The sequence below is a fragment of the Mobula hypostoma genome, chromosome 12 (assembly GCF_963921235.1).
Source record: "Mobula hypostoma chromosome 12, sMobHyp1.1, whole genome shotgun sequence".
NCBI lineage: Eukaryota > Metazoa > Chordata > Chondrichthyes > Myliobatiformes > Myliobatidae > Mobula > Mobula hypostoma.
This window is the reverse complement of record NC_086108.1, coordinates 13459016-13481183: the sequence shown is the minus strand read 5'-3', so window position 1 is coordinate 13481183 and position 22168 is coordinate 13459016. Positions and strand designations below refer to the sequence as shown.

Here is a 22168-nt window from a genome sequence, read left to right as displayed (position 1 = left end):
GAGACAAGGGTTGTCCTAGCTCAGCAACGCTTCCTCTGCTCTTTACTGCACTGAGGCTGAGGCTGTAGGCCTGCTCCGCCTACTCCAGACTTCATGGGTGTCCGTTGGTCTTATTTCTAATGGCTTCTTTTGGGTTTCTTTGTTTTGTGGCTGCCTGTAAGGGGACAAATCTCAAGGTTGTATAATGTATACATACTTCGATAATAAATGAGCTTTGAACTTTGAAACTGGAATGGATCCAAGCTGCTCGTCAGGAAGGAGATGCTTCGTTACCAAACTCTCAAAGCACTTTATCACAGTGGGTGTAAGTGCTACTGGACACAGTCATTGAGACAGGTCATCATGTTCTTCATGGGCACCAGTATAATTGAAGCCTGCTTGAAGCAGGTGGGTACCTCAGACTGCCAGAGTGAAAGGTTAAAGATCTCAGTGAACACTACAGCCAGTTGAATGGCACAGGTCTTTGCTACTTGGTCAGGTACCCCATCTGGGCTGGATGCTTTGATACTATTTTGTGCTTTAGAGATGCTTTTATTATCTTTAATCTTTTATTACCACACAGCTGGAGGGTATTTGGTCCATTGAGTTTGTGCTGGCTCCCCTGGCAGTCCCCTAACTCACTTTTCCGAACCAAGATCCTTGTAACCCATTCTCTCTCACGTGTCCATTAACTCTACTTTGATTCTCCCACACCCTTGGGGCAATTTGACAATGATATATTAACCCATGTCTTCGGAATGTGTGAAGGCACCAGAGCACCCAGAGAAAACCCACAGAGAGCAAGTGCAAATTTCACATAGACAATACCCAAGTCAGTATTGATGCTGGATCTCTGGAACTGTGGGGCGGCAGCACTATCAGCTACTGAGAAGCCCACCAGTCCCCTCCACTGCAGAGGGCAGTCCTCCTACTCTCCTACTCTCTGCCTCCTGCAGCTGTTTCAACAGACAGCAAATACATTCCAAGCTCCGGAGAGGCTTGGCTTTAAGAAATAGAGTGCTGGCATCAAATACTACATACATAGGTGAACAGGTCAGTCACTATCCTGACCTGTAAGTAAGGTAGTGAATGAAACTATATCTAAGTATTTATACAGTCATTGAGACTGAAACAGCTCTAGGCCGAGGATCCAGAACAGGTTCAGTGACTGGGGTTAGGGTTAATGCAACCTGCAGCGGCCCGGGTTAACTACATAATGCAGGGTTAAAACATCTGAAGCTTCCCCGGTATTAGTGATGAAGTCATGTAACACTTTATGAGGGGCATAGTAGAGTACAGAATTACTAGTTAGTAGGTTAATTGGTCATTGTTAAATTGACCTGTGATTAGGCTAGTGCTCATAGGTGAGATGCTGGGTGTCACGGCTTGTTTCACCCAAAGGGCCTGTCACATCAGAACATAAAGGACTAGGAGCAGTAGTTGGCCATCTGGCCCATCGAGCCTGCTCCACCATTCAATAAGATCATGGCCGATCTGAACATGGACCCATCTCCACCTACCTGCCTTTTCCCCATAACCCTTAATTCCCCTACAATGCAAAAATCTGTCCAGCCTTCTCTTTGATACATTCACTGAGGTAGCCTCCACTGCTTCATTGGGCAGAGAATTCCACAGATTCACCACTGTTTGGGAAAAGCAGTTCCTCCTCATCTCTGTCCTAAATCTACTCCCCTGAATCTTGAAGCTATGTCTCCTAGTTCTCGTCTCACCTACTAGTGAAACTTTCCTGCCTCCATCTTATCTATCCCTGTTCCAGGCTGTATCTCTAAATAAAATAAATAAATAGAGAGATAGTATCTTTTTTTGATTTGAAATGTCTAATACTGGAAGGCATGCATTTAAGATGAAAGGGGGCATGTTCAGAAGAGACGTGCAGTGCAGCCTTTTACTCAGAGAGTGGTGGATGCCTGGAATTGCCTTCTGGAGTGGTAGTGGAGGCAAATGCAGCATTAGTATTCATTTCCAGCGGCCTAGAATATTAAAGCAAGGATGTAATGGACAGTGCAGCCTTATAAGGGATCGGTCAGACAACATTAGAATATTGGGTGGCATGGTAGCATAGAGGTTAGCTCAGCACTTTACAGTACCAGTGGCACGGGTTCGATTCCCACTGCTGCCTGTAAGGAATTTGTACCTTCTCTTGTGACCGTGTTGGTTTCCTCCCACAGTCTAAAGATGTACTGGTTGGTAGGTTGATTGGTCATTGTAAATTGTCCCATGAATGGGCTGGAAGTTGCTGGATAGCACGGCTCATTGTCTGGATGGGCCTACTCCACACTCTATCTCAATAAGCAAACAATCAAATAAATAAATATAAAAGGTATTGTGAGCAGCTTTCGGTCCCTATCTAAGAAAGGATGTGCTGGTATTGGAGAAGGTGTGGATTGGAGTCTGTGGTTGAGCCCACTAGTGTATCAGCTATTCTGGATTGGGGTTGTGCAGTGAACTAAAGAGAGCTTAAGATAAAGGAACCCTTAGGAGACAGTGATCATAATTTGGTAGAGTTCACCCTGCAGTTTGAAAGGGTGAAGCTAAAGTCAGATCTATCATTATTATAGTGGAGTAATTTACAAAGGCGTGAGGGAGAATCTGGCCAAAGTTGGTTGGAAAGGGTCTCTAGCAGGGAGGATGACAGAGCAGTAATGGCTGGAATTTCTGGGAGCAATTTGGAAGGCACAGGGTAGATATATCCCAAAGAAGTATTCTAACGACACAATGATGCAACCATGGCTGACAAGTGAAGTTAAAGCCAACATAAAAGCCAAAGAGAGCCAATATAATAGAGCCAAAATAATGGGAAGTTAGAGGATTGGAAAGTTTTAAAAAAACAAAATAAGGCAACAAAAAAATCATAATGACGGAAAAGATGGAATAGGAAGGTAAGCTAGCCAATAATATTAAAGAGGATACCAAAAGTTTCTTCAGATATATAAAGAGTAAAAGAGAGGTGAGAGTAGATATTAGATTGCTGGAGAGGAAATAATGGAGACGGGGAAATGGTGGATGAACAGAATAAGTATTTTGTATCAGTCTGTACTGTGGAAGACCCTAGCAGTATGCCAGAAAATTGAGAGTGTTGGGACAGAAGTGAGTGAAGTTGCCATTACTAGTGAGAAGGTGCTCGGGAAACTGAAAGGTCTGAAGGTAGATAAATTACCTGGACCAGATGGTGTACACCCCAGGGCTCTGAACAATGTGGCTGAAGAGATTGTGGAGAAATTAGTAATAATCTTTCAAGAATCGATAGATTCTGGCATGGTTCCAGAGGACTGTAAAATTGCAAATGGCACTCCACTCTTCAAGAAGGGAGAGAGGCAGAAGAAAGGAAATTACATACCAATTAGTCTGACCTCAATAGTTGGAAAGATATTGGAGTCGATTGTTAACGATGTGATTTTGGGATACATAAAGGCACATGATAAAATAGGCCGAAATCAGCATCATTTCCTTAAGTGAAAACTTACCTATTGGAATTCTTTGAAGAAATAAGAAGCAGGACAGAGAAGGAAGAATCAGTGGATGTTGTGTATTAGGATTTTCAGAAGGCCTTTGACAAGGTGCTGCAAATAAGGCTGCTTAACGAACTACGACCTCGTGGTATTACAGGACAGATACTAGCATGGATGTAGCAGTGGCTAATAGGCTGGAGGCAAAGACTGGGATAAAGAAAGCCTTTTCTGGTTGGCTGTCGTTGAGTTGTGGTCTTTCACAAAGGCCGGTTGAGATCGCTTCCTCCCACATCCCAAAGATGTGCAGGTTGGTGGGTTACACTGCATTCAGGCCAAAATCATTATAAAGTGGTGACTTACCTTCAGATTTTCCATTTTCCATTTGTTGATCTCATTTAGAACAACTTTCTGCCTTTAATCTCTTTAATTAATGGCAATGAATTTACAGTTCAATGCAACCACCACTCGATGTAAACTTTTCGAAAAAAGTAACACAGATCAGAAACAGTCTGTGCCCTTAATCCTGCAGTCATCTCATATTATCCTCCCCCACATTCTCATCAACTCCCCCCAGATTCTATCTCTCACGTACACACGAGGGTGCAATTTACACAGCTGATTAACCCACCCACCTGCACGTCTTTGGGATGTGGTAGAAGCCGGAGCAGCAGGGGGAAGCCGTGTTGTCACACGAAGAATGTACATACCCCACACAGATTGAGGAGATCAGCACTGTACCTGGATCTCTGGAGTAGGGAGTCGTGGCTCTACTATCTGCACCAGTGTGTCACAGCACTCGCTGATCTTTGATGCACATCTTTTGTTCAAAGCTTTACTGCTTTGGCTTGGGTTGTGTTATCACACTGAAGCCCTTGTGCTGTGCACTACCAGACTGGAGAGTATTGTTTGTATACTTCTGTGTATACTTCAATACTTCTGTGTATTGTAGATGAGTGTGAGATGACACTGTGATGCCAACTAGCTGTGTGGTACCAAAGTAAAGGCTTATCATTTGAGGAATGTTTGATGGCTCTGGGCTTGTACTCGGAGTTTAGAAAAATGAGAATGGATCTAATTGAAGCCTATTGAATGCTGAAAGGTCTTGATAGAGTGCATATGGAGAGGATGTTTCCCATGGTGGGAGTGTCTGTGACCAGAGGACACAGCCACAGAATGGGGGGGAGGGATCCATTTAGCATAGAGATGAGGAGGAATTTCGATAGCCAGAGGGTGGTGAATCTGTGGAATTTGTTGCCACAGGCGTCTGTGGAGGCCAAGTCATTGGGTGTATTTAAGGCGGTGGTTAATAGATTCTTGATTAGTCAGCCTGTGAAAAGTTACAGAGAGAAGGCAGGAGAATGGGGTCGAGAGGGAAATGGATCAGCCATGACCAAATGTCTGGGCAGACTTGATGGCCAAATGGTCTAATTCTGCTCCTATGTCTTATGGTCTAACGGATCCCAGATATCTGTTGTGTACTGAGACATATATGACTGCAGTGTGGCAGACATGAGTAAATTGTGCCTTTTAACCCTCTGTGCACCATATTTAAACATGAAGAGCAGAAGCAAACTATTAATCCATTAGGTGTAGAGATTGAGATTTTGGCTCCACCTGTGTAATTCTCCTTTTATCAAAAACGTCAACGCTGTCTGACTTAAGGATGCATGGTCAGCCTGAGCATCACAAATCCACACGTTTATAACACTTTGTGCAAAGATTTATCCTCTCAGTCCAAGAAGGTATCTTAGCCCTCACTGAGACAGTAACGTTTGATCCTAGTCTCTCCAAGAAGGCAGCCTATCAATAAAACCTTATGCATGCTATACCTTTCTAAACATAACCTCCTGGTGATTAGAGGCAGTGGGTGGTGAAAGGTTGCTTTTCTGACTGGGTCTGTGACTAGTGGCCATACCAGGATAGAGTGATTTTTACAGTGTATTGATGACAATTGGTGAGCGTCTAAGTGGGCATAACAAATCTGGGCCGTAGTCATTACTGAGCAGAGAAAACGTCATTGGGGTGCAGTCCAAATTTCCCTGGAGGTGACCGCGCAATTAGATATGGTGCCAGATATGAGATACTTCATTTCAATATCTGGGGCTAGAATATAAGAGATTTAGTTTCATTTATTCACCATGTGTAAGTTGAGATATTCACTGAAATGCAACTCTCACAAAATACTGGAGGAACTCAGCAGGTCAGGCAACATCTAAACGATCGATGTTTCAGGCCGAGACGACCAATTCAACATGAGGCTGTGCTGGGGCCAGCACACAAGAGTCGCCAAGCATTTCCATAGTGCCAAAAAAGTATGCCCACAATGTTCAGCAGTTCAACACAAGCAGCAACAACAACAAGAGAACAGAAACAAACAAATAATAGCAAAACAAGCCCCTTTCCTGCCCCCCGCCTCGTACCATGCCACCCACTCACACACACACAGACTGTCTACCAACCCCTGGACAAGACTCCTCTGGGTCTCCAGTGGCCCCCACAGACCCAGAGCTTTGGCCATCAGACCTCGACCTCAGTCTTTGATCTTCGGGCTTCAATCTTCATAATCAACCCCAGAACTCATCAATGATGGGACCTCGAACTCCAAGACATAGTGTTGAGAGGACTCTGAACTCCAGTCCTTGAGCTCGTTGGCTTGCTGACCCAGGGAGTCACCAGTACTTGTGCATCCTACCTGCACGGACCTTTGAATCTGGGACTTGATGACTTCGGGGTGCCATTAGCCCGAGCCCTTGCTGGTCTTTGCCAAACAGAATCAGATTTATTATCACCGACATGCATTGTGAAATCTATTGTTTTGCAGCAGCAAGGTAGTGCAATATGTAAAAGTATGTTATAAATTACAATAAGGAATATAATATACAGCGAACACAGGACATGGCAGCATGTCTCATGCCCTTCAGCCTAGAATGTTGTGCTGATCTTTTAACCTCCTCTAAGATCAACCTAACTGTTTCCTCCTGCATACCCCTCCATTTTTCCATCATACACTTGAGTGCCCCGGATGTATCTGTCTCCACTGCCTACCATTCTCTGTGTAAAGAACATACCCACTATACTCTCCTCCAATCACCTCAGAGTTATGTCCCTTGAATCACTGAGTTTGTCTTCAGGCTTCTGTACCTCCTTCCTGACAGTAACAATGAGAAGGGGGCATGTCCTGGGTGGTGGGGGTCCTTAATGATGTATGCTGCCTTCCTGAGGCACCGCTCCTTGAAGGTGTCTTAGATACTAAGGAGGCGAGTACTCAAGATTATGCAGACTAATTTTATAGCTTTCTGTAGCTTCTTTCAATCCTGTGCAGTGGCCCCTCACCCCCTCCCCATACCAGATGGTGACGCAGCCTATCAGAATGCTCTTCACAGTAGTTCTGTAGAAGTCTTTGAGTGTCTTAGATAACAAACCAAATCTCCTCAAACTCCTAATGAAATATAGCCGTAGTCTTGCCTTCTTTATAGCTGCATAAATAGGTTGGGACCGAGCTAGATCCTCAGAGATCTTGACACTCAGGAACTTGAAATTGCTCACTCTCTCCACATTTGACCCTTCGATGAGGATTGGTTCATGTTCCTTCGTCTTACCCTTTCTGAAGTCCACAATCAGCTCTTTGGTCTCACTGACGTTGAGTTCAAGGTTGTTGCTGTGACACCACTCAACCAGCTGGTATATCTCGCTCCTGTATGCCCGTCATCTCCACCTGAGATTCTGCTAGTCTACTCAGAATGTGGGGATGTCTTCCATGGAGGGTTATGCTCTTCCATTGGTTAACTTCTTCTATAGTGATAATTTCTTCATTTTTCTGGGTTGTGCTTTCATTTGAGCTCAGTGGTGTGTACTTCTTATCAGAATTGCATTTGCTCACATGAGTGCTGAATCCTGTTTTCATTGATGAAAATACATCCTGTGAAGTTTTATCTGACTGCTGTGTAAATGTTTTATGTCAGTTATTCCTCTTCCTCCTTCTGTCCTAGGTCGTGTTAGTCTAAGTGCGTTTGAGTGTACACAGTGTTTTCTGAAATTTGTCATTTCAGTTCTGATTTTTCTTTGTACATTTTCTGCATCTGTTTTGGACCAAGACATTATGCCTAAAGAATATGTTAATATAGGTACAGTGAAAGTGTTTATTGCCTTTGTTATATGTTTACTATTGAACTCTGTTTGGCAGATTTTCTTGAGCCTGGAAGTAAATTCTGTCAAAAGTTTTCCCTTTATCACACTAAGATCTATTTTCTTTGCTTGTTGATGTCCCAGATACTTAGATGTTTCATGTTCATCCATCGGTTGTATTGTCTCCTGCTGCTCTGTTTTATATTCTACTAGCTCTATTGCACATTTCTTAATGTTCAAAGTTCATGTTCATATCTTTAGAAAATAGTTCTAGTATTTGAATTAATTAATTTAGCTTTACTGGTGAAGGAGCGTATAATTTCAAATCATCCATGTATAGAGGTGTAATTTGTTTGTTTCTGATTTGATACCCAAATTTCATCTGATTCAGTAAATTAGGGAGCAGATTTAAAGCTACACAAAACCATAATGAGCTTAGGAAGTCGCCCTGAAAAATGTCTCGGTTTAATTTGATAACGGTGGCTGTTTTCTTTTGGTTGTTAATAGATAGGGTGATTATAGTACACCAATGCTTCATCAGATGTAGGAATTTCACAAGTATTGACTATAGTTTATATATATTAAGAACTTAAGGGACAGAATCAATTGCTTTTTGGTAGTCAATATAACAACGTGAAAGATTTTTGTATTTCCACCAGGCTTGATTTAGAATTATGGAATCTATTATCAGTTGTTCTTTACACCCTTTCACACTTTTCTGGAATCCTCTCTGTTCTTCTGTACATATATTGTGGTTATCCAAGTGAGGGGTGATTAGTTGTGAGATACATGATGTTACAGTTTTATAACTAGTTTGTAAACAAGTGATAGGACGATATTTTGATGGGTCATTTGTGATTTCTCCTTCAGGTAAGAGATATGTTTTACCTTCTGTGAAAAATTCAGGCTCTTTTTCAGGATTTTTAAGGAAGTTGATGATATGTATTAATAAGTACGGATGAAGGCAAGTCCAATAATTATGAATATTTTCACTGCCAGTACTTTTCTAGTTCTGGGTATTTCTTAGCAGATCCATTGTAACTTCGGGTGTTTGCATTTTTTCAATCGTGTGAGTGCATTCTTTTTTTCTCCTGATTCCAGTTTTCTTTTTGATTGTGCATCACCCTGCTTGACCAGATATTAGACCAAAAGTTCAGTATCTCTGTGCCTGTTGGTGATTCGGTGCTAGGTTGGTGACATTTTGTTGTGTTGAATTTAGTTTCAATGTCCTATATAAACGTTTCTCATTGTTTCTGAACGGATAATTCTGTTATCATTGTCTGGTTCACTTCACCTATCTATTCAGTCTAGCCTTGTATGCAGCAGGCTTTTGTTTTAGTGCATCTATAAATTCTACAGTTCTTTTGTTAGGTTGATCGCATCTTGCATGGACTTTATTTTTCCTTAGTATTTCCTTAGCTTTTCTCTTAACTTTCTTGCTTGGGTTATCCATTTTAGAAACCTACAGCACAATACAGGCCCTTTGGCCCACAATGCTGTGCCAAACATGTACCTACTTTAGAAATTATTGAGGGTTACCCATAGCCCTCTATTTTATACTTCATTAGACAGGCTACTTCTGCTCTTAAGGTTTCTGCCATTTCAATGTTCTCATTTCATTACTCATTATTATTGTTATTATTATTATTATTATTATTATTGTTTCTTTTTTCTTTTTTTTCTTTTTGTTCTTGCACATTGTTGTCTATTGCACATTGGTTGGTAGTCTGTCCATTTGGATGTGTTTTTTGTATTAACCGTGATTGCCCTCAAGACAATGAATCTCAGGGTTGGATATGGTGACATATGAGTATTTGGATAATAAATTTACTTTGATTCATTAGATTCATTCAGAAAATCAGGAGGTGAGTGATTCAGGGAAACCTGGCTGAATTGGTTTGCCCGCAGAAGGCGGAGTGTCATAGTAGATTGGACGTATTCTGCCTGGAGGAGGGTCACCACAGGGATCTGTTCTTGGACTCTAGGTCTTTGTGATTTTTATAAATGATTTGGATGAGGACGTGTAAAGATGGGCTAGTAAGTTTAAAGATGACGCAAAGGTTGGTGGTGTTGTGGATAGTGTAAAAGGTTGTTGTAGGTATCAACGAGGCATTGATGGGATGCTGAGCTGGGCTAAGAAGTGGCAGAATGAGTTCAATCCAGAGAATTGTGAAGTGATACACTTTTGAAGGCCAAACTTGAAAGCAGAATGGCAGGATTCTTAGCAGTGTAGAGGAACAGAGGGATCTTAGGGTCTATGCTTTAGATCCCTCAAAGTTACTGCACAAGTTGATAGGGTGGTTAAGAAGATGTATAATGTGTTGGCCTTCATTCATTGGGAGATTAAGTTTAAAAGTCATGCAGTAACGATACAGCTCCAGAAAACTCTGGTTTGGCCACACTTGGAATATTGTGTTCCATTCTGGTTACATCATTACAGGAAGGATGTGGTAGCTTTGGAGAGGATGCAGAGGAGAATTACCAGGATACTGGCTGGTTTAGAGAGCATGGCTTATGAGGAGAGGTTGAGCAAACTAGGTCTTTTCACTTTGAAGTGAATTGGGATGAGAGGTGATTCAATAGAAGGATAAAAGATGTTAATGCACAGATAGAGTGGATAGGCAGAGATTTTTTCCCAGGGCAGAAATATTTATTACAAAGGGGACATAATTTTATACTGATTGGAGGAAAGTTTAGGAGGGATGTCCGAGGTAGGTTTTCTCTCTGCAGAGAATAGGAGGTGGTGGTAGAGGTCGATACATTTGGGATATTTAAGAGACTCTTAGATAGGCAGATGGGTGAGAGAAAAATTAAGGGCTCTGTGAGGGGGAAGGGTTGAGATTGATAGGGCCTGTACTGTGCTGTATTGTTCTAACTGGAGCACTGTATGCTGTTCTGCTTGCCACACTAGAGGAAGGATGTGATTGAAGAGCAGATTCTCCAGGATATTGTCTGGTGTGGCTGGAGTGAATGGAGGGGTTGGGGTTGTTTTCCTTAGAACAAGGGAGATGAGGTACAGTATGCAAATTATGAGGCTTTCATAGAAAGATTTCCACCACAACGGTGGTGAGGAAAGCTAAAAGGTTTTAGAAAAAATGAAGAAGTTTAGAAGAGATCTAAGGAAGAACATTTTCATACAGAGGATGGAATCTGGACACCTGGAAGATAGTCTAGTCTCTAAATAAGCACTTGAATTAACGATACATAACATAACTACAGTGTGTATAAATAGATACTTGATTGGTCAGCATAGACTGGAGTGCCTTTTTCTCTACCGTGTGACTCTCTAAGTGCTTACAGTTTTGTTTCTCAGCAATTCTCCCATCTCAAGAATTATTAGATTTAGATTTAGATTATGAGGACACGCAGTCCTCTTTTATTGTCATTTAGTAATGCATGCATTAAGAAATGATACAATATTCCTCCGGTGTGATATCACAGAAACACAGGACAGATCAAGACTGAAAAACTAACAAAGCCACATAATTATAACATATAGTTACAACAGTGAAACAATACCATAACTTGATGAAGAACAGACTATGGCACAGTAAAAAAAGTTCAAAGTCTCTCAAAAGTGCCACATCTCATGCAGACGGGAGAAGGAAGAAAACTCTCCCTGCCATGCCCGACCACAGTCTGACTCTGAGTTGTCCGAAAACTTCGAGCTCTAATCAGCCCTCCGACACCGAGTACCGAGCACCACCTCTGCCGAATGCTTTGACCCCTGCCTCAGTCGCCAGCAGCAGGCAAAGCCGGGGATTTTGGGACCTTCCCTCCGGAGATTCTCGATCGCACAGTAGCAACGGCAGCGAAACCAGGCATTTCAGAAATTTCTCCAGATGTTCCTCTGCTTCTCACATCTGACTTCATCAAATCAGAATTGTCCACGGCCCCTATTTAACAGATACGATATCATTTCACCGGAGATCTGCGCGCGCTGCGTCGAGCTGCCATCTTCTCCTCCCGCCTCTTTACTGGCTTCTTTTAGGTAAGAATTTCCTTTCACAGAAAGATCTAAAATCTAGACCTGTGGAAGGGTAATAAGGTATGTTTTTTTCTGTAATAGGAAAGCCAAATGGTGCAATTGCTAAAAATCTAAAACACAAAGTCACTTGGCATTCAAGACAAGGAAGTAAGTTGCTCTAGATATTGGCTTTGTGGGAGAAGCAAGTGAGTGGTAGATGGTTGCCTCTTTGACTGCAGGCCTGTGACTAGTGGTGTGCCACAGGGATCATTGCTGTGTCCGTTGTTGTTTGTCATCTGTATCAGCAATCTGGGTGGTAATGTGTTTAACTGAATCAGCAAATTTGCAATGACACCCATATTGGGGACGTAGTGGACAGCGAGAAGGCTACTATGGCTTTCACGTTCTAACTGGAGTACTGTATGCTGTTCTGTTTGCCACACTGTAGGAAGAATGTGACTGAAGAGGGAATTCTCCAGAATATTGTTTGGCATGGAAGATTTCTGTTATAAGGAGTGGTTAACACTGGGTTTGTTTTCCTAGGAGCAAAGGGGGATCCGCTGGAAAAATGGGCGGAAAAACGGCAGGTGGAATTTAATGCAGACAAGTGTGAGGTGTTGCACTTCCATAGGAGCAACCAGGGTAGGTCTTACAGAGTGAACGACAGGATACTGAGGAGTGTGGTAGAACAAAGGGATCTGGGAATATAGATCCATAATTCGTTGAAAGCAGTGTCACATGTGGATAGGATCATTAAGAAAACTTTTGGCACATTGGACTCATAAATCAAAGTATTGAGAACAGGAGATAGAATGTTATGTTAAAGATGTATAAGACGTTGGTGAGGTCTAATTTGGAGTATTGTGTGCAGTTTTGGTCACCTACCTACAGGAAAGATGTAAATGAGATTGAAAGAGTACAGAGAAAATTTACAAGGATGTTGCCGAGACTGGAGAACCTGGGTTAGAAGGAAAGACTGAATAGGTTAGGACTTTATTCCTCAGAACCTAGAAGACTGAGAGGTGATTTGATAGGGGTATAAAAAAATTATGAGGGTATAGGCAGGATAAATGCAAGCAGGCTTTTTCCACTGAGTTTGCGTGGGACTACAAGCAGAGGTCATGGGTTAGGGGTGAGAGGGTCATGACAGTGTTGCATGCAAGCTCAATTTCAACGCTTAAGAGAAGTTTGGATAGGTACATGGATGGTCCCAGTGCAGGTCGATGGCAGTAGGCAGTTTAAATAACTTTAGCATGGACTAGATGGGCTGAAGGGCCTGTTTCTGTACTGTACTTTTCTGTGACTCAACGACTCTAAACATGCCCTCTTCATTTAAACCTAATCTCTTTACACTCCACCAGTCAAAATGTATCATTTGACACTTTCCCATGCTGTGTACTCACCCAATTACCTTTATCCCTTTGTAGGTTCTACTGTTTTCTTCCTCCCATTACTGGAAAGAAGTGAGTCATTCCCTTCAAACTGTGAGTATTGTGTATGTCTGCGGCCAACACTGATTTCTTTTCGCATACCTTGTTCGAATCTTTCTCAGCTTGTTTGTTATCAGGCTATTTGTGATGATCCAGTTCGCGGGAGATTATTTTCTCAGTGTCATAGGTGTGATTGATTTGATTGTGAAACTGTCCAGGCCGTGTGTGCCCACACTATTGAAGCTGGGAATGAGAGGCACCAGTCAGTCCGATTTGCCTGCTGACGATTTTGGTGCCAGTCCCCTTAGAGGAAGCTGAGAATGGGGGCAGTATTACAGTACTGGGTCAGAGCAGGTGCTGGGGAATGAAACAGGCAGGCATCCAACTGCTGTGTGCACATCCTCTTCTTTCAAAGATCCTTGTAATTCTCTTACAGTTTCTTCATCCAGGAATAGGATTACAGCATTATATCAGTGTTTAAATAAATTCTTCCTCCTTGGACTGTCAAGAGCAGAACAAAGAAACAGAGATAACGTAATTGAGCAAAGTGGTAGATGGCCTGACCTTTCTATCAGAAAGGAAGCATTCAGCAAGTTCCGAAATCACTGAGCCTTCTGGAGCAGTCTGAATAAGTTGTCTCAGTGACTCACATCCCACTTGCAGAGAAGCAGAGCTCTGATATCTACCTCCCCCACCCCACTTTTTGACAAAGCCCCCTGTATTTATGTGGCACCAGAAAACGGTTCTGAGTGACTTCACAGTAACTTGGTACTGAGTTACCTCAGACAGGAAGCCTAAGGTTTGGTGTAAAGCAGCATTTTAAAAAAGAAGTGAGAGAAATAGTGAACTTTAAAGTGGGAAATGCAGGGGTCAGGACCTCTGTACTTGGTTGTGGGGGGGTGGGTGGAAATGGGTCAGGATGCCAGTGGCTTGGCTTTGGGCACCAATGTGGAACAGAGTGGCTCTTTCATTAGACTGCTGGGCTGGGAAGGTTAGTGACGGAATTGGGGTGGGGGTGTGGTGGAGGGATGTTGCAGGAGAGCCATGAAGGGTTTAACCAATGCAAATTTGAAAATTGAGGCGTGGCAAAGGCCAATGGTTGGAAGGGACAGTACCTTCTCAGACAGTGTTCTTAATAATTACTGCGGTTAAAGGCACATTGGGAGCATTTTGGAAGTGAAGTTTTAGCAGGAGTTTCCAGGTCTTGGTTTGACACTCTGAACTTTGCTTTGCAGCTCCTAATCCAGTTCATCCTTCAGTCCAGGTGGCACCCAGTCACCCATGCTGCGATGTTGCCGCTCTTGGGTATTCTGATGCTTTGGCTCAGTACACTGATGGGTCCTGGCAAGTATCAGGTGTTGGTTAAGGCACAATGGCAGAAGGATGCCGAAGCTTCAATCAGTGTTCATCAGATTAACCACACCATGCTGCTGAAGCAGCAGGCAATCATCTTCAATCACATCTACAACATCAACATGCCGCAAGAGTCGCTCTGTTCAGTCAGTGCGGACTGTGCTCTGGGGCTGACGAAACCTTCCAAGCCTGGGTACGCCGATGAGTACTTCCGACAAAACCAGAGTTTGCAGAATCAGGTGGGCTTCACCCACAACATCTTCATCCCCCAGCAGGCCTGTGATTGTCTGACCAACTCGCTGCTCAAGAACCTCATCGACCGTATCGAGCTGCTGGAGAGGGAGGTCTCCCTGCTCAGACAGCAGTGCATCACTGGGTACTCGGCACAGAGCTCGGTAGCAGGTATGAAGCCCTCCCTCCCTCCCCCAGGAACCTGATCCCTGCACAGAGCATCTCTTCCATCAACAACTCCCCAGCAATGGAATTACACAACTCCTCGTTAGCCCGACCAAATCCCATCAACACTTCCACCAGCGGACATCCCACAGATTGCCCCTATGCCCCTGGAGTGTCCATTCCTCAGCTGCACAACACCACTCCACATGAGCACAGCAGACCCACATCCCCAGAATGTCTCCTCACAATTACCCCCTCATCCCTTACTGCACCCCTCCAGAGCCACTCCCTCTTTCCTTCACACCACCCCTCCCCTCTACCCTCCCATTCCTCCTCTGCACAATCCTTCTCTTCCTCCCCCTCCACTTCTCTCCTCTCCCCTCCACAAACTTACTCTCTCCTACTTTCACCCCTCCCTCGCTCCCATCCCTTCTCTCCCCAACTCTTGCTCCCCTCCCACCTCTCCCTATGCTTGACTTCACCGCTCTACCTCCCCCTCCCTCTCCCTACCCTTGCTCCCTCTACTCATTGTTTCACTTCCTACCTCCACTTGTATACGTATGTTTTATTAATTCACATTTTGAAAGTGAATCTGCCAAGTTTCCCTCGCTAGCCTTCGGAAATGTGGGGCGGCTCAGTAGCTTACTGGTTAGCACAACGCTTTACAGTACCAGCGATCTGGGTTCAATTCCCACTGCTGCCTGTAAGGAGTTTGTACATTCTCCCTGTGGCCGCATGGGTTTCCTCCCAGTGCTCCGGTTTCCTCGCACAGTCCCAAGACGTGTTAGTTGGTTGGTTATTTGGTCATTGTAAATGATCCCGTGATTAAGCTAGGACTATGTCGGGGGACTGTTGGGTGGTGGGGCTCAGAAGGACCTCTCTCATGCTGAATCTTAATAAATAAACAAACAAACAAACGAGTGCAGGGCGCCCTTTAACCAGCAAATGTCTGCAAATAAGATGGATCTTCTTGTCATGTTTGGCTCTGTTGCCAATCACTTTAATTCTGTGTACAAATGACTATTATCTATAAGAAGCATCTTTCTTTGTTTGCTCTGATTCCTTTCATGAAGTGAACTCCTCTATGGTTCTAAGGACAAGCAAGTTCCTAGTCTATCCATATATTTAGTGAGCTATAACTCGGGAGCCAAATCAGTAAATCTCTTCTGCACCCTCTCTAAAGCCTTTACATTTTTCCAAAAGAATCAGGCATTGGCTCCTGTACAGATAGGTGATTTTTTCAGAGATGTGTTGGAAATGGTGGTGATGTTATGAGTGATAGAGTCATATAGTTCCACAGCAAAGAATCGGATCTTCAGCATCCTCATGTCCACGCCTACTCTTTTGCCCATCTGACTAATTCCTTTGCCTCCATTTCAACTGAGGCCTTTCATGACTTTGCTTGTTTTAATGTCGAAGTGTCTCTAAAACGTAGTAATATACAATTTTACCACTCCTTCTGGCAGCAAACGTTAATAAAAACAGCACTCAGCTCACCTTTATAAATCCTTCCTCTCACCTTAAACATATGTCCTTTTTTTTTGATAGGCCTACAAGCATTCTGAATATATACTCCAATAATTTTGTATTCCTCTGCCAGGTTACCTTTCAGCCTTAGGATATGACCTAACTGTCCAAGACTTGACAAGCCCAGCTTGTCAATTCCCTCTCTATAACTGAAGTCCTCTAAACTAGGTAAGTCTTTGTGAATCTCTTCTGCACCCTCTCCCAGCTCAACCACGTTCTTCCCAGAGTTTGGCAACCAGAAATACACACAGTACACTGATTGTGGCCTAACCAGTTTATTGTAAAGTTGCAATATAATGTCCAAACTTACGTTTGTACGTATTGTGTGCCCTGACTTATGAAGGTAAGTGTGCCTTATGCCTTCACTGCCAGTAAACCTGTTTCAATCCTCAGGAACAATAGACTTGAACTCAAAGGTCCCTCTGTTCATTAACGTTCAATAGTCAAATACTTTAAAAATCCACACAGTCAACACCAACCACCTTGGCTTCATCACCCTTCTTAGTTACATCCTCCAAAAGCTCCTTCAAAGCCAGAGGTCGTGGTATATATTGGTACCAACGACATAGGTAGGAAAAGGGAGGAGGTCCTGAAAAAAGACTACAGGGAATTAGGAAGGCAGTTGAGAAGCAGGACCTCAAAGGTAGTAAAAAAAGTAAAGGCATCCGTTATTCTTGCGAGACCATGGATCTGCGCCTGGAAAGTCTTCACTCTCCAGGGCACAGGCCTGGGCAAGGTTGTATGGAAGACCAGCAGTTGCCCATGCTGCAAGTCTCCCCTCTCCACGACACCAATGTCATCCAAGGGAAGGGCATTAGGACCCATACAGCTTGGCATCAGTGTCGTCGCAGATCAATGTGTGATTAAGTGCCTTGCTCAAGGACACAACACGTTCCCTTGGCTGGGGCTCAAACTCACGACCTTCAGTTTGCTAGTCCAATGCCTTAACCACTTGGCCACGTGCCCACAGGTAGTAATCTCAGGATTACTGCCTGTGCCATGTGACAGTGAGTATAGGAATAGAGTGAGGTGGAGGATAAATGCTTGGCTGAGGGATTGGAGCAGGGGTCAGGGATTCAGATTCCTGGATCATTGGGACCTCTTCTGGAGCATGTGTGACCTGTACAAAAAGGATGGGTTACACTTGAATCCAAGAGGGACCAATATCCTGGTGGGAAGGTTTGCTAAGGCTATAGGGGAGAGTTTAAACTAGAATTGCTGGAGTGTGGGAACCGAACTGAAGTGACGGAGGGAAAGGAGGTTGGCTCACAAATAGAGAGAGCTTGGAGACAGTGTCAAAGGGAGGATAGGCAGGTGATAGAGAAGGGATGCACTCAGTCTGATGGTTTGAGATGTGTCTATTTTAATGCGAGGAGTATCCTGAATAAAGCAGATGAGCTTAGAGCGTGGATCAGCACTTGGAGCTATGAGGTTGTGGCCATTACAGAGACTTGGATGGCTCAGGGGCAGGAATGGCTACTTCAAGTGTCAGGCTTTAGATGTTTCAGAAAGGACAAGGATGGAGGCAAAAGAGGTGGGGCATGGCACTGTTGATGAGAGATAGTGTCACGGCTGCAGAGAAGGAGGAATTCATGGAGGGGTTGTCTAAGGAGTCTCTGTGGGTGGAAGTTAGGAATAGGAAGGGGTCAATAACGTTACTGGGTGTTTTTTATAGACCACCCAATAGTAACAGGGACATTGAGGAGCAGATAGGGAGACAGATTCTGGAAAAGAGTAATAATAATAGGGTTATTATGTTGGGAGACTTTAATTTCCAAAATATTGATTGGCACCTCCCTAGAGTGAGGGGTTTAGATGGGGTAGAGTTTGTTAGGTGTGTTCAGGAAGGTTTCTTGACACAATATGTAGATAAGCCTACAAGAGGAGAGGCTGTACTTGATCTGGTATTGGGAAATGAACCTGGTCAGCTGTCAGATCTCTCAGTAGGAGAGCATTTTGGAGATAGTGATTACAATTCTATCTCCTTTACCATAGCATTAGAGAGGGATAGGAACAAACAAGTCAAGGAAAAGCTTAATTGGAGTAAGGGGAAATACGAGGCTATCAGACAGGAACTTGGAAGCATAAATTGGAAACAGATGTTCTCAGGGAAATGTACGGAAGAAATGTGGCAAATGTTCAGGGGATATTTGCATGGGTTTCTGAGTAGGTACATTCCAATGAGACATGGACAGGATGGTAGGGTATAAGATCCGTGGTGTACAAAGGCTTTTGTAAGTCTAGTCAAGAAGAAAAGAAGAGTTTGCAAAGGCTTCAAAAAACTAGGTAATGATAGAGATCCAGAAAATTATAAGTCTAGCAGGAAGGAGCTTAAGAATGAAATTAGGAGAGCCAAAAGGGGCATGAGAAGGCCTTGGCAGACAGGATTAAGGAAAACCCCAAGGCATTCTACAACTATGTGAAGAGCAAGAGGATAAGATGTGAGAGAATAGGACCAATCAATTGTGACAATGGAAAAGTGTGTATGGAACCGGAGGAAATAGTAGAGGTACTTAATGAATACTTTGTTCCAGTATTCACTATGGAAAAGGCTCTTGGCAATTGTAGGGTTGATTTGCAGTGGACTGAAAAGCTTGAGAATGTAGATATTAAGAAAGGGGATGTGCTGGAGCTTTTGAAAATCATCAAATTGGATAAGTCACTGGGACCTGACGGGATGTACCTCAGACTACTGTGGGAAATAAGGGAGGAGATTGCTGAGCCTCTGGCGATGATCTTTGCGTCATCAATGAGGACGGGAGAGGTTCTGTAGGATTGGAGGGTTGTGGATGTTGTTCTCATATTCAAGAAAGGGAGTAGAGATAGCCCAGGAAATTATAGGCCATTGAGTCTTACTTCTGTGGTTGGTAAATTGATGGAGAACGGGACATCGATAGGATGCAAAACTGGGCTGAGAAGTGGCAGATGAAGTTCAACCAAGATAAGTGTAAGGTGGTTCATTTGGGTAGGTCAAATATGATGGCAGAATATAGTATTAATGGTAAGACTCTTGGCAGTGCAGAAGATCAGAGGGATCTTGGGGTCTGAGTCCATAGGACATTCAAAGCTGCTACGCAGGTTGACTCTGTAGTTAAGAAGGCATATGGTGTATTGACCTTCATCAATCGTGGGATTGAGTTTAAGAGCCGAGAGGTAATGTTGCAGCTATATAGGACTCTGGTCAGACCCCACTTGGAGTACTGTGCTCAATTCTGGTTGCCTCACTATAGGAAGGACGTGGAAACCACAGAAAGGGTGCAGAGGAGATTTTCAAGAATGTTGCCTGGATTGGGGAGCATGCCTTATGAGAATAGTTTGAGTGAACTCGGCCTTTTCTCCTTGGAGCAACGGAGGATGAGAGGTGACCTGATAGAGGTGTACAAGATAGTGAGAGGCATTGATCGTGTGGATAGTCAGAGGCTTTTCTCCAGGGCTGAAATGGCTAGCATGAGAGGGCATAGTTTTAAGGTGCTTGGAAGTAGGTACAGAGGAGAGGTAAGGGGTAAGTTTTTTATGCAGAGAGTGGTGAGTGGGTGGAATGGGCTGCCGGCAGTGGTGGTGGAGGCAGAAACAAAAGGGTCTTTTAAGAGACTCCTGGATGGCTACGTGGAACTTAGAAAAATAGAGGGCTATGGGTAAAGCCTAGGTAGTTCTAAGGTAGGGACATGCTCAGCACAGCTTTGTGGGCCGAAGGACCTGTATTGTGCTGTATGTTTTCTATGTTTCTATGTTTCTAAATTAATGAGGCGATATCTCCCTGCACAAAGCGAAATGTGTTTTCCCTGATCAGACACTGCCTTTCCAAATGTACGTAAATCCTATTCCTTTATATTTCCTTGAATAATTTCCATCCAACTGATTGTAAAGTACAGTGGCCTGACATTACCTGACTTATCACTACTGCCTTCTTAAATAATGCAGCAAAATTAACTGCTCCCTAGTCTTCTGGCAGAAATCGCTTCAAGGCCTCAGTCATAAACTCCCTTGCTTCCCAGAGGAACTTGGGCCAGATCACATCTGGCACTGTGAACTTAACAACCATTATGGAGCATATAACATCAGTTTGCCATAATATCCTTAGTGCAAAAGTTGTAGATGAGGCAGCATTTGTTAGCTGTGTCCAGAAGGCTTCCTGACACCATATGTAGATACACCAACTAGAGGAGAGGTCACGAGTCTAGGCAATGAGCCTGGTAGGGTAACAGATCTCTTGGTGGGTGAGCATTTTGAAGACAATCACCACACTTCCCTGACATTTACCATAGTCTTAGATAGGGATATGACCAAACAGTATTTAATCAGGGGAAGGAGAATTATGATGCTATTAGGAAGGAACTTGGTAGCATAAATTATGAACAAATGTAGTCTGGGAAATGTGGAAGTTGTTTAGAGAGTCTTTGCAAGGGATTCTGGATAGGTTTGTCCTATTGAGGTAGAGAAAGGATGGTAGGATAAAGGAACTGTGGTTGACTAGAGATGTGAAACATCTTGTCAAGTGGAAGAAGGAAGTTCACCAAAGGTTTAGGAAGCAAGGATCAGACCAGGCTCTTGAGAGTCACAAAGTAGCCAGGAAGGAGCTGAAGACTGGTCTTAGGAGAACTTGAGAAGGCCTTGGCGAGTAGAATTAAGGAAAACCACAAGGTGCTCTACATATATAGTGTCACGTACCCCATGACGGGTTAAAGAACCAGCAGAGATGGAAATCACTTTGGAGTCCAGTATTGCTATTAACTGATAATATTTATTGGTAACTACACAATATAGTATTATAAATGTAGATAAATCAAACAGGTTAGCAATGATTATATGTAAGTAAGTAAATCAATAAGTGTGGAAATATATGAAAATCAAGCTTCAAGTCTAGGGGTAAATAGATACAATCTTATGATGATGAGTAAAGTTCAGTTTAATTTGTGATTTTGAGTTGAGTAATGATGGAGAGGGAGGGAGGGAGAGAATTGAATCTTCAGGTGAGCTGACGCCGTCGATCTTCTCGTTGTCCGCCGAAATCCTTTAAAAGTCACCGACTGTGACCATAACAAAGGGGACCGTTTTTCTGTGGTGGAGCTATCAACCCAGGCAAAGGTTGGACACTTGGACAACTCCCCACCGGTCAATCCCTTTTCTCACTGCAAGAGCCACTGATCAATCCGCCTGATCTATCCTCCAAAAACCCACATTTCCTGTGGGCACAACAAAGCTCATTCAGCGTCCAAAATATGTGCCTGAGGTCTATATCATCTGATCTCCTATTTATCTCACCGTACTGAGTACCAACTGTCATTCAAATAACTCCTCCTTCCTTTGACTGTGTAAGAAATGTACAAGTGGGCAAATGTCCTTGGAAGTATAAACACGCTACCGAAAAAAATCATAATATCGATTGTCCATCAAATAACGCCGCCCTTGGTCACCATAGCAACTTACGAGCTACTCAGTGCTCTCTGTCTCTCTAACTCAGCAGAAATCCAAAAGTTATTCTCGTGCCTTAAAGTGACAGTCCAAAAGTTAGTCTTCGTCTGTCTCTCTCTTTCTTCAAAAGCACATTTCATAGGGGTAATTGAGCACAGTTCATAGGGGTAATTCAGGACCCCGTCACAATAGGAAGAGCAGGAGGATGACATGAATAAGGGTGGACAGATTGATGGAGAAAAGGAAACATGTGCCTGGAGTAAGGGGAGATGGAGAGGTCCTATATGAATATTTTGCTTCAGAATTTAACAAGGAGAAGGATCTTGATGTTTATGAGGACTGTGTAAAACAGGCTGATATGCTGGAACATGTTAAGAAGGAGGATGTACTGGAACTTTTTGAAAATATTAGGAGTGATAAGTACCCTGGGCCAGACAGGATGTACTCCAGGTTACTAAGGAAGCAAAATAAGAGATTGCTGCACCTTTAGCAATGACCTTTGCCTCCTC

The 22168-nt window shown here is 43.4% G+C and overlaps 1 protein-coding gene across 2 annotated transcripts in view; it reads left to right on the top strand.

The window, feature by feature from the left end:
* tnr (tenascin R (restrictin, janusin)) overlaps nt 1-22168 on the top strand; it is a 213470-nt gene that overhangs the window by 17839 nt on the left and 173463 nt on the right. Inside the window, exons 2-3 of one of the 2 annotated variants that reach the window (XM_063063628.1) lie at nt 12969-13025; nt 14207-14726. In XM_063063628.1, the coding sequence (XP_062919698.1) occupies nt 14261-14726 (466 nt within the window). In that variant the 5' untranslated portion in view covers nt 12969-13025; nt 14207-14260. Of the gene's footprint in view, nt 1-12968; nt 13026-13781; nt 13802-14206; nt 14727-22168 lie in introns of those variants that run through there. The other variant, XM_063063629.1, reaches the window with a different exon arrangement.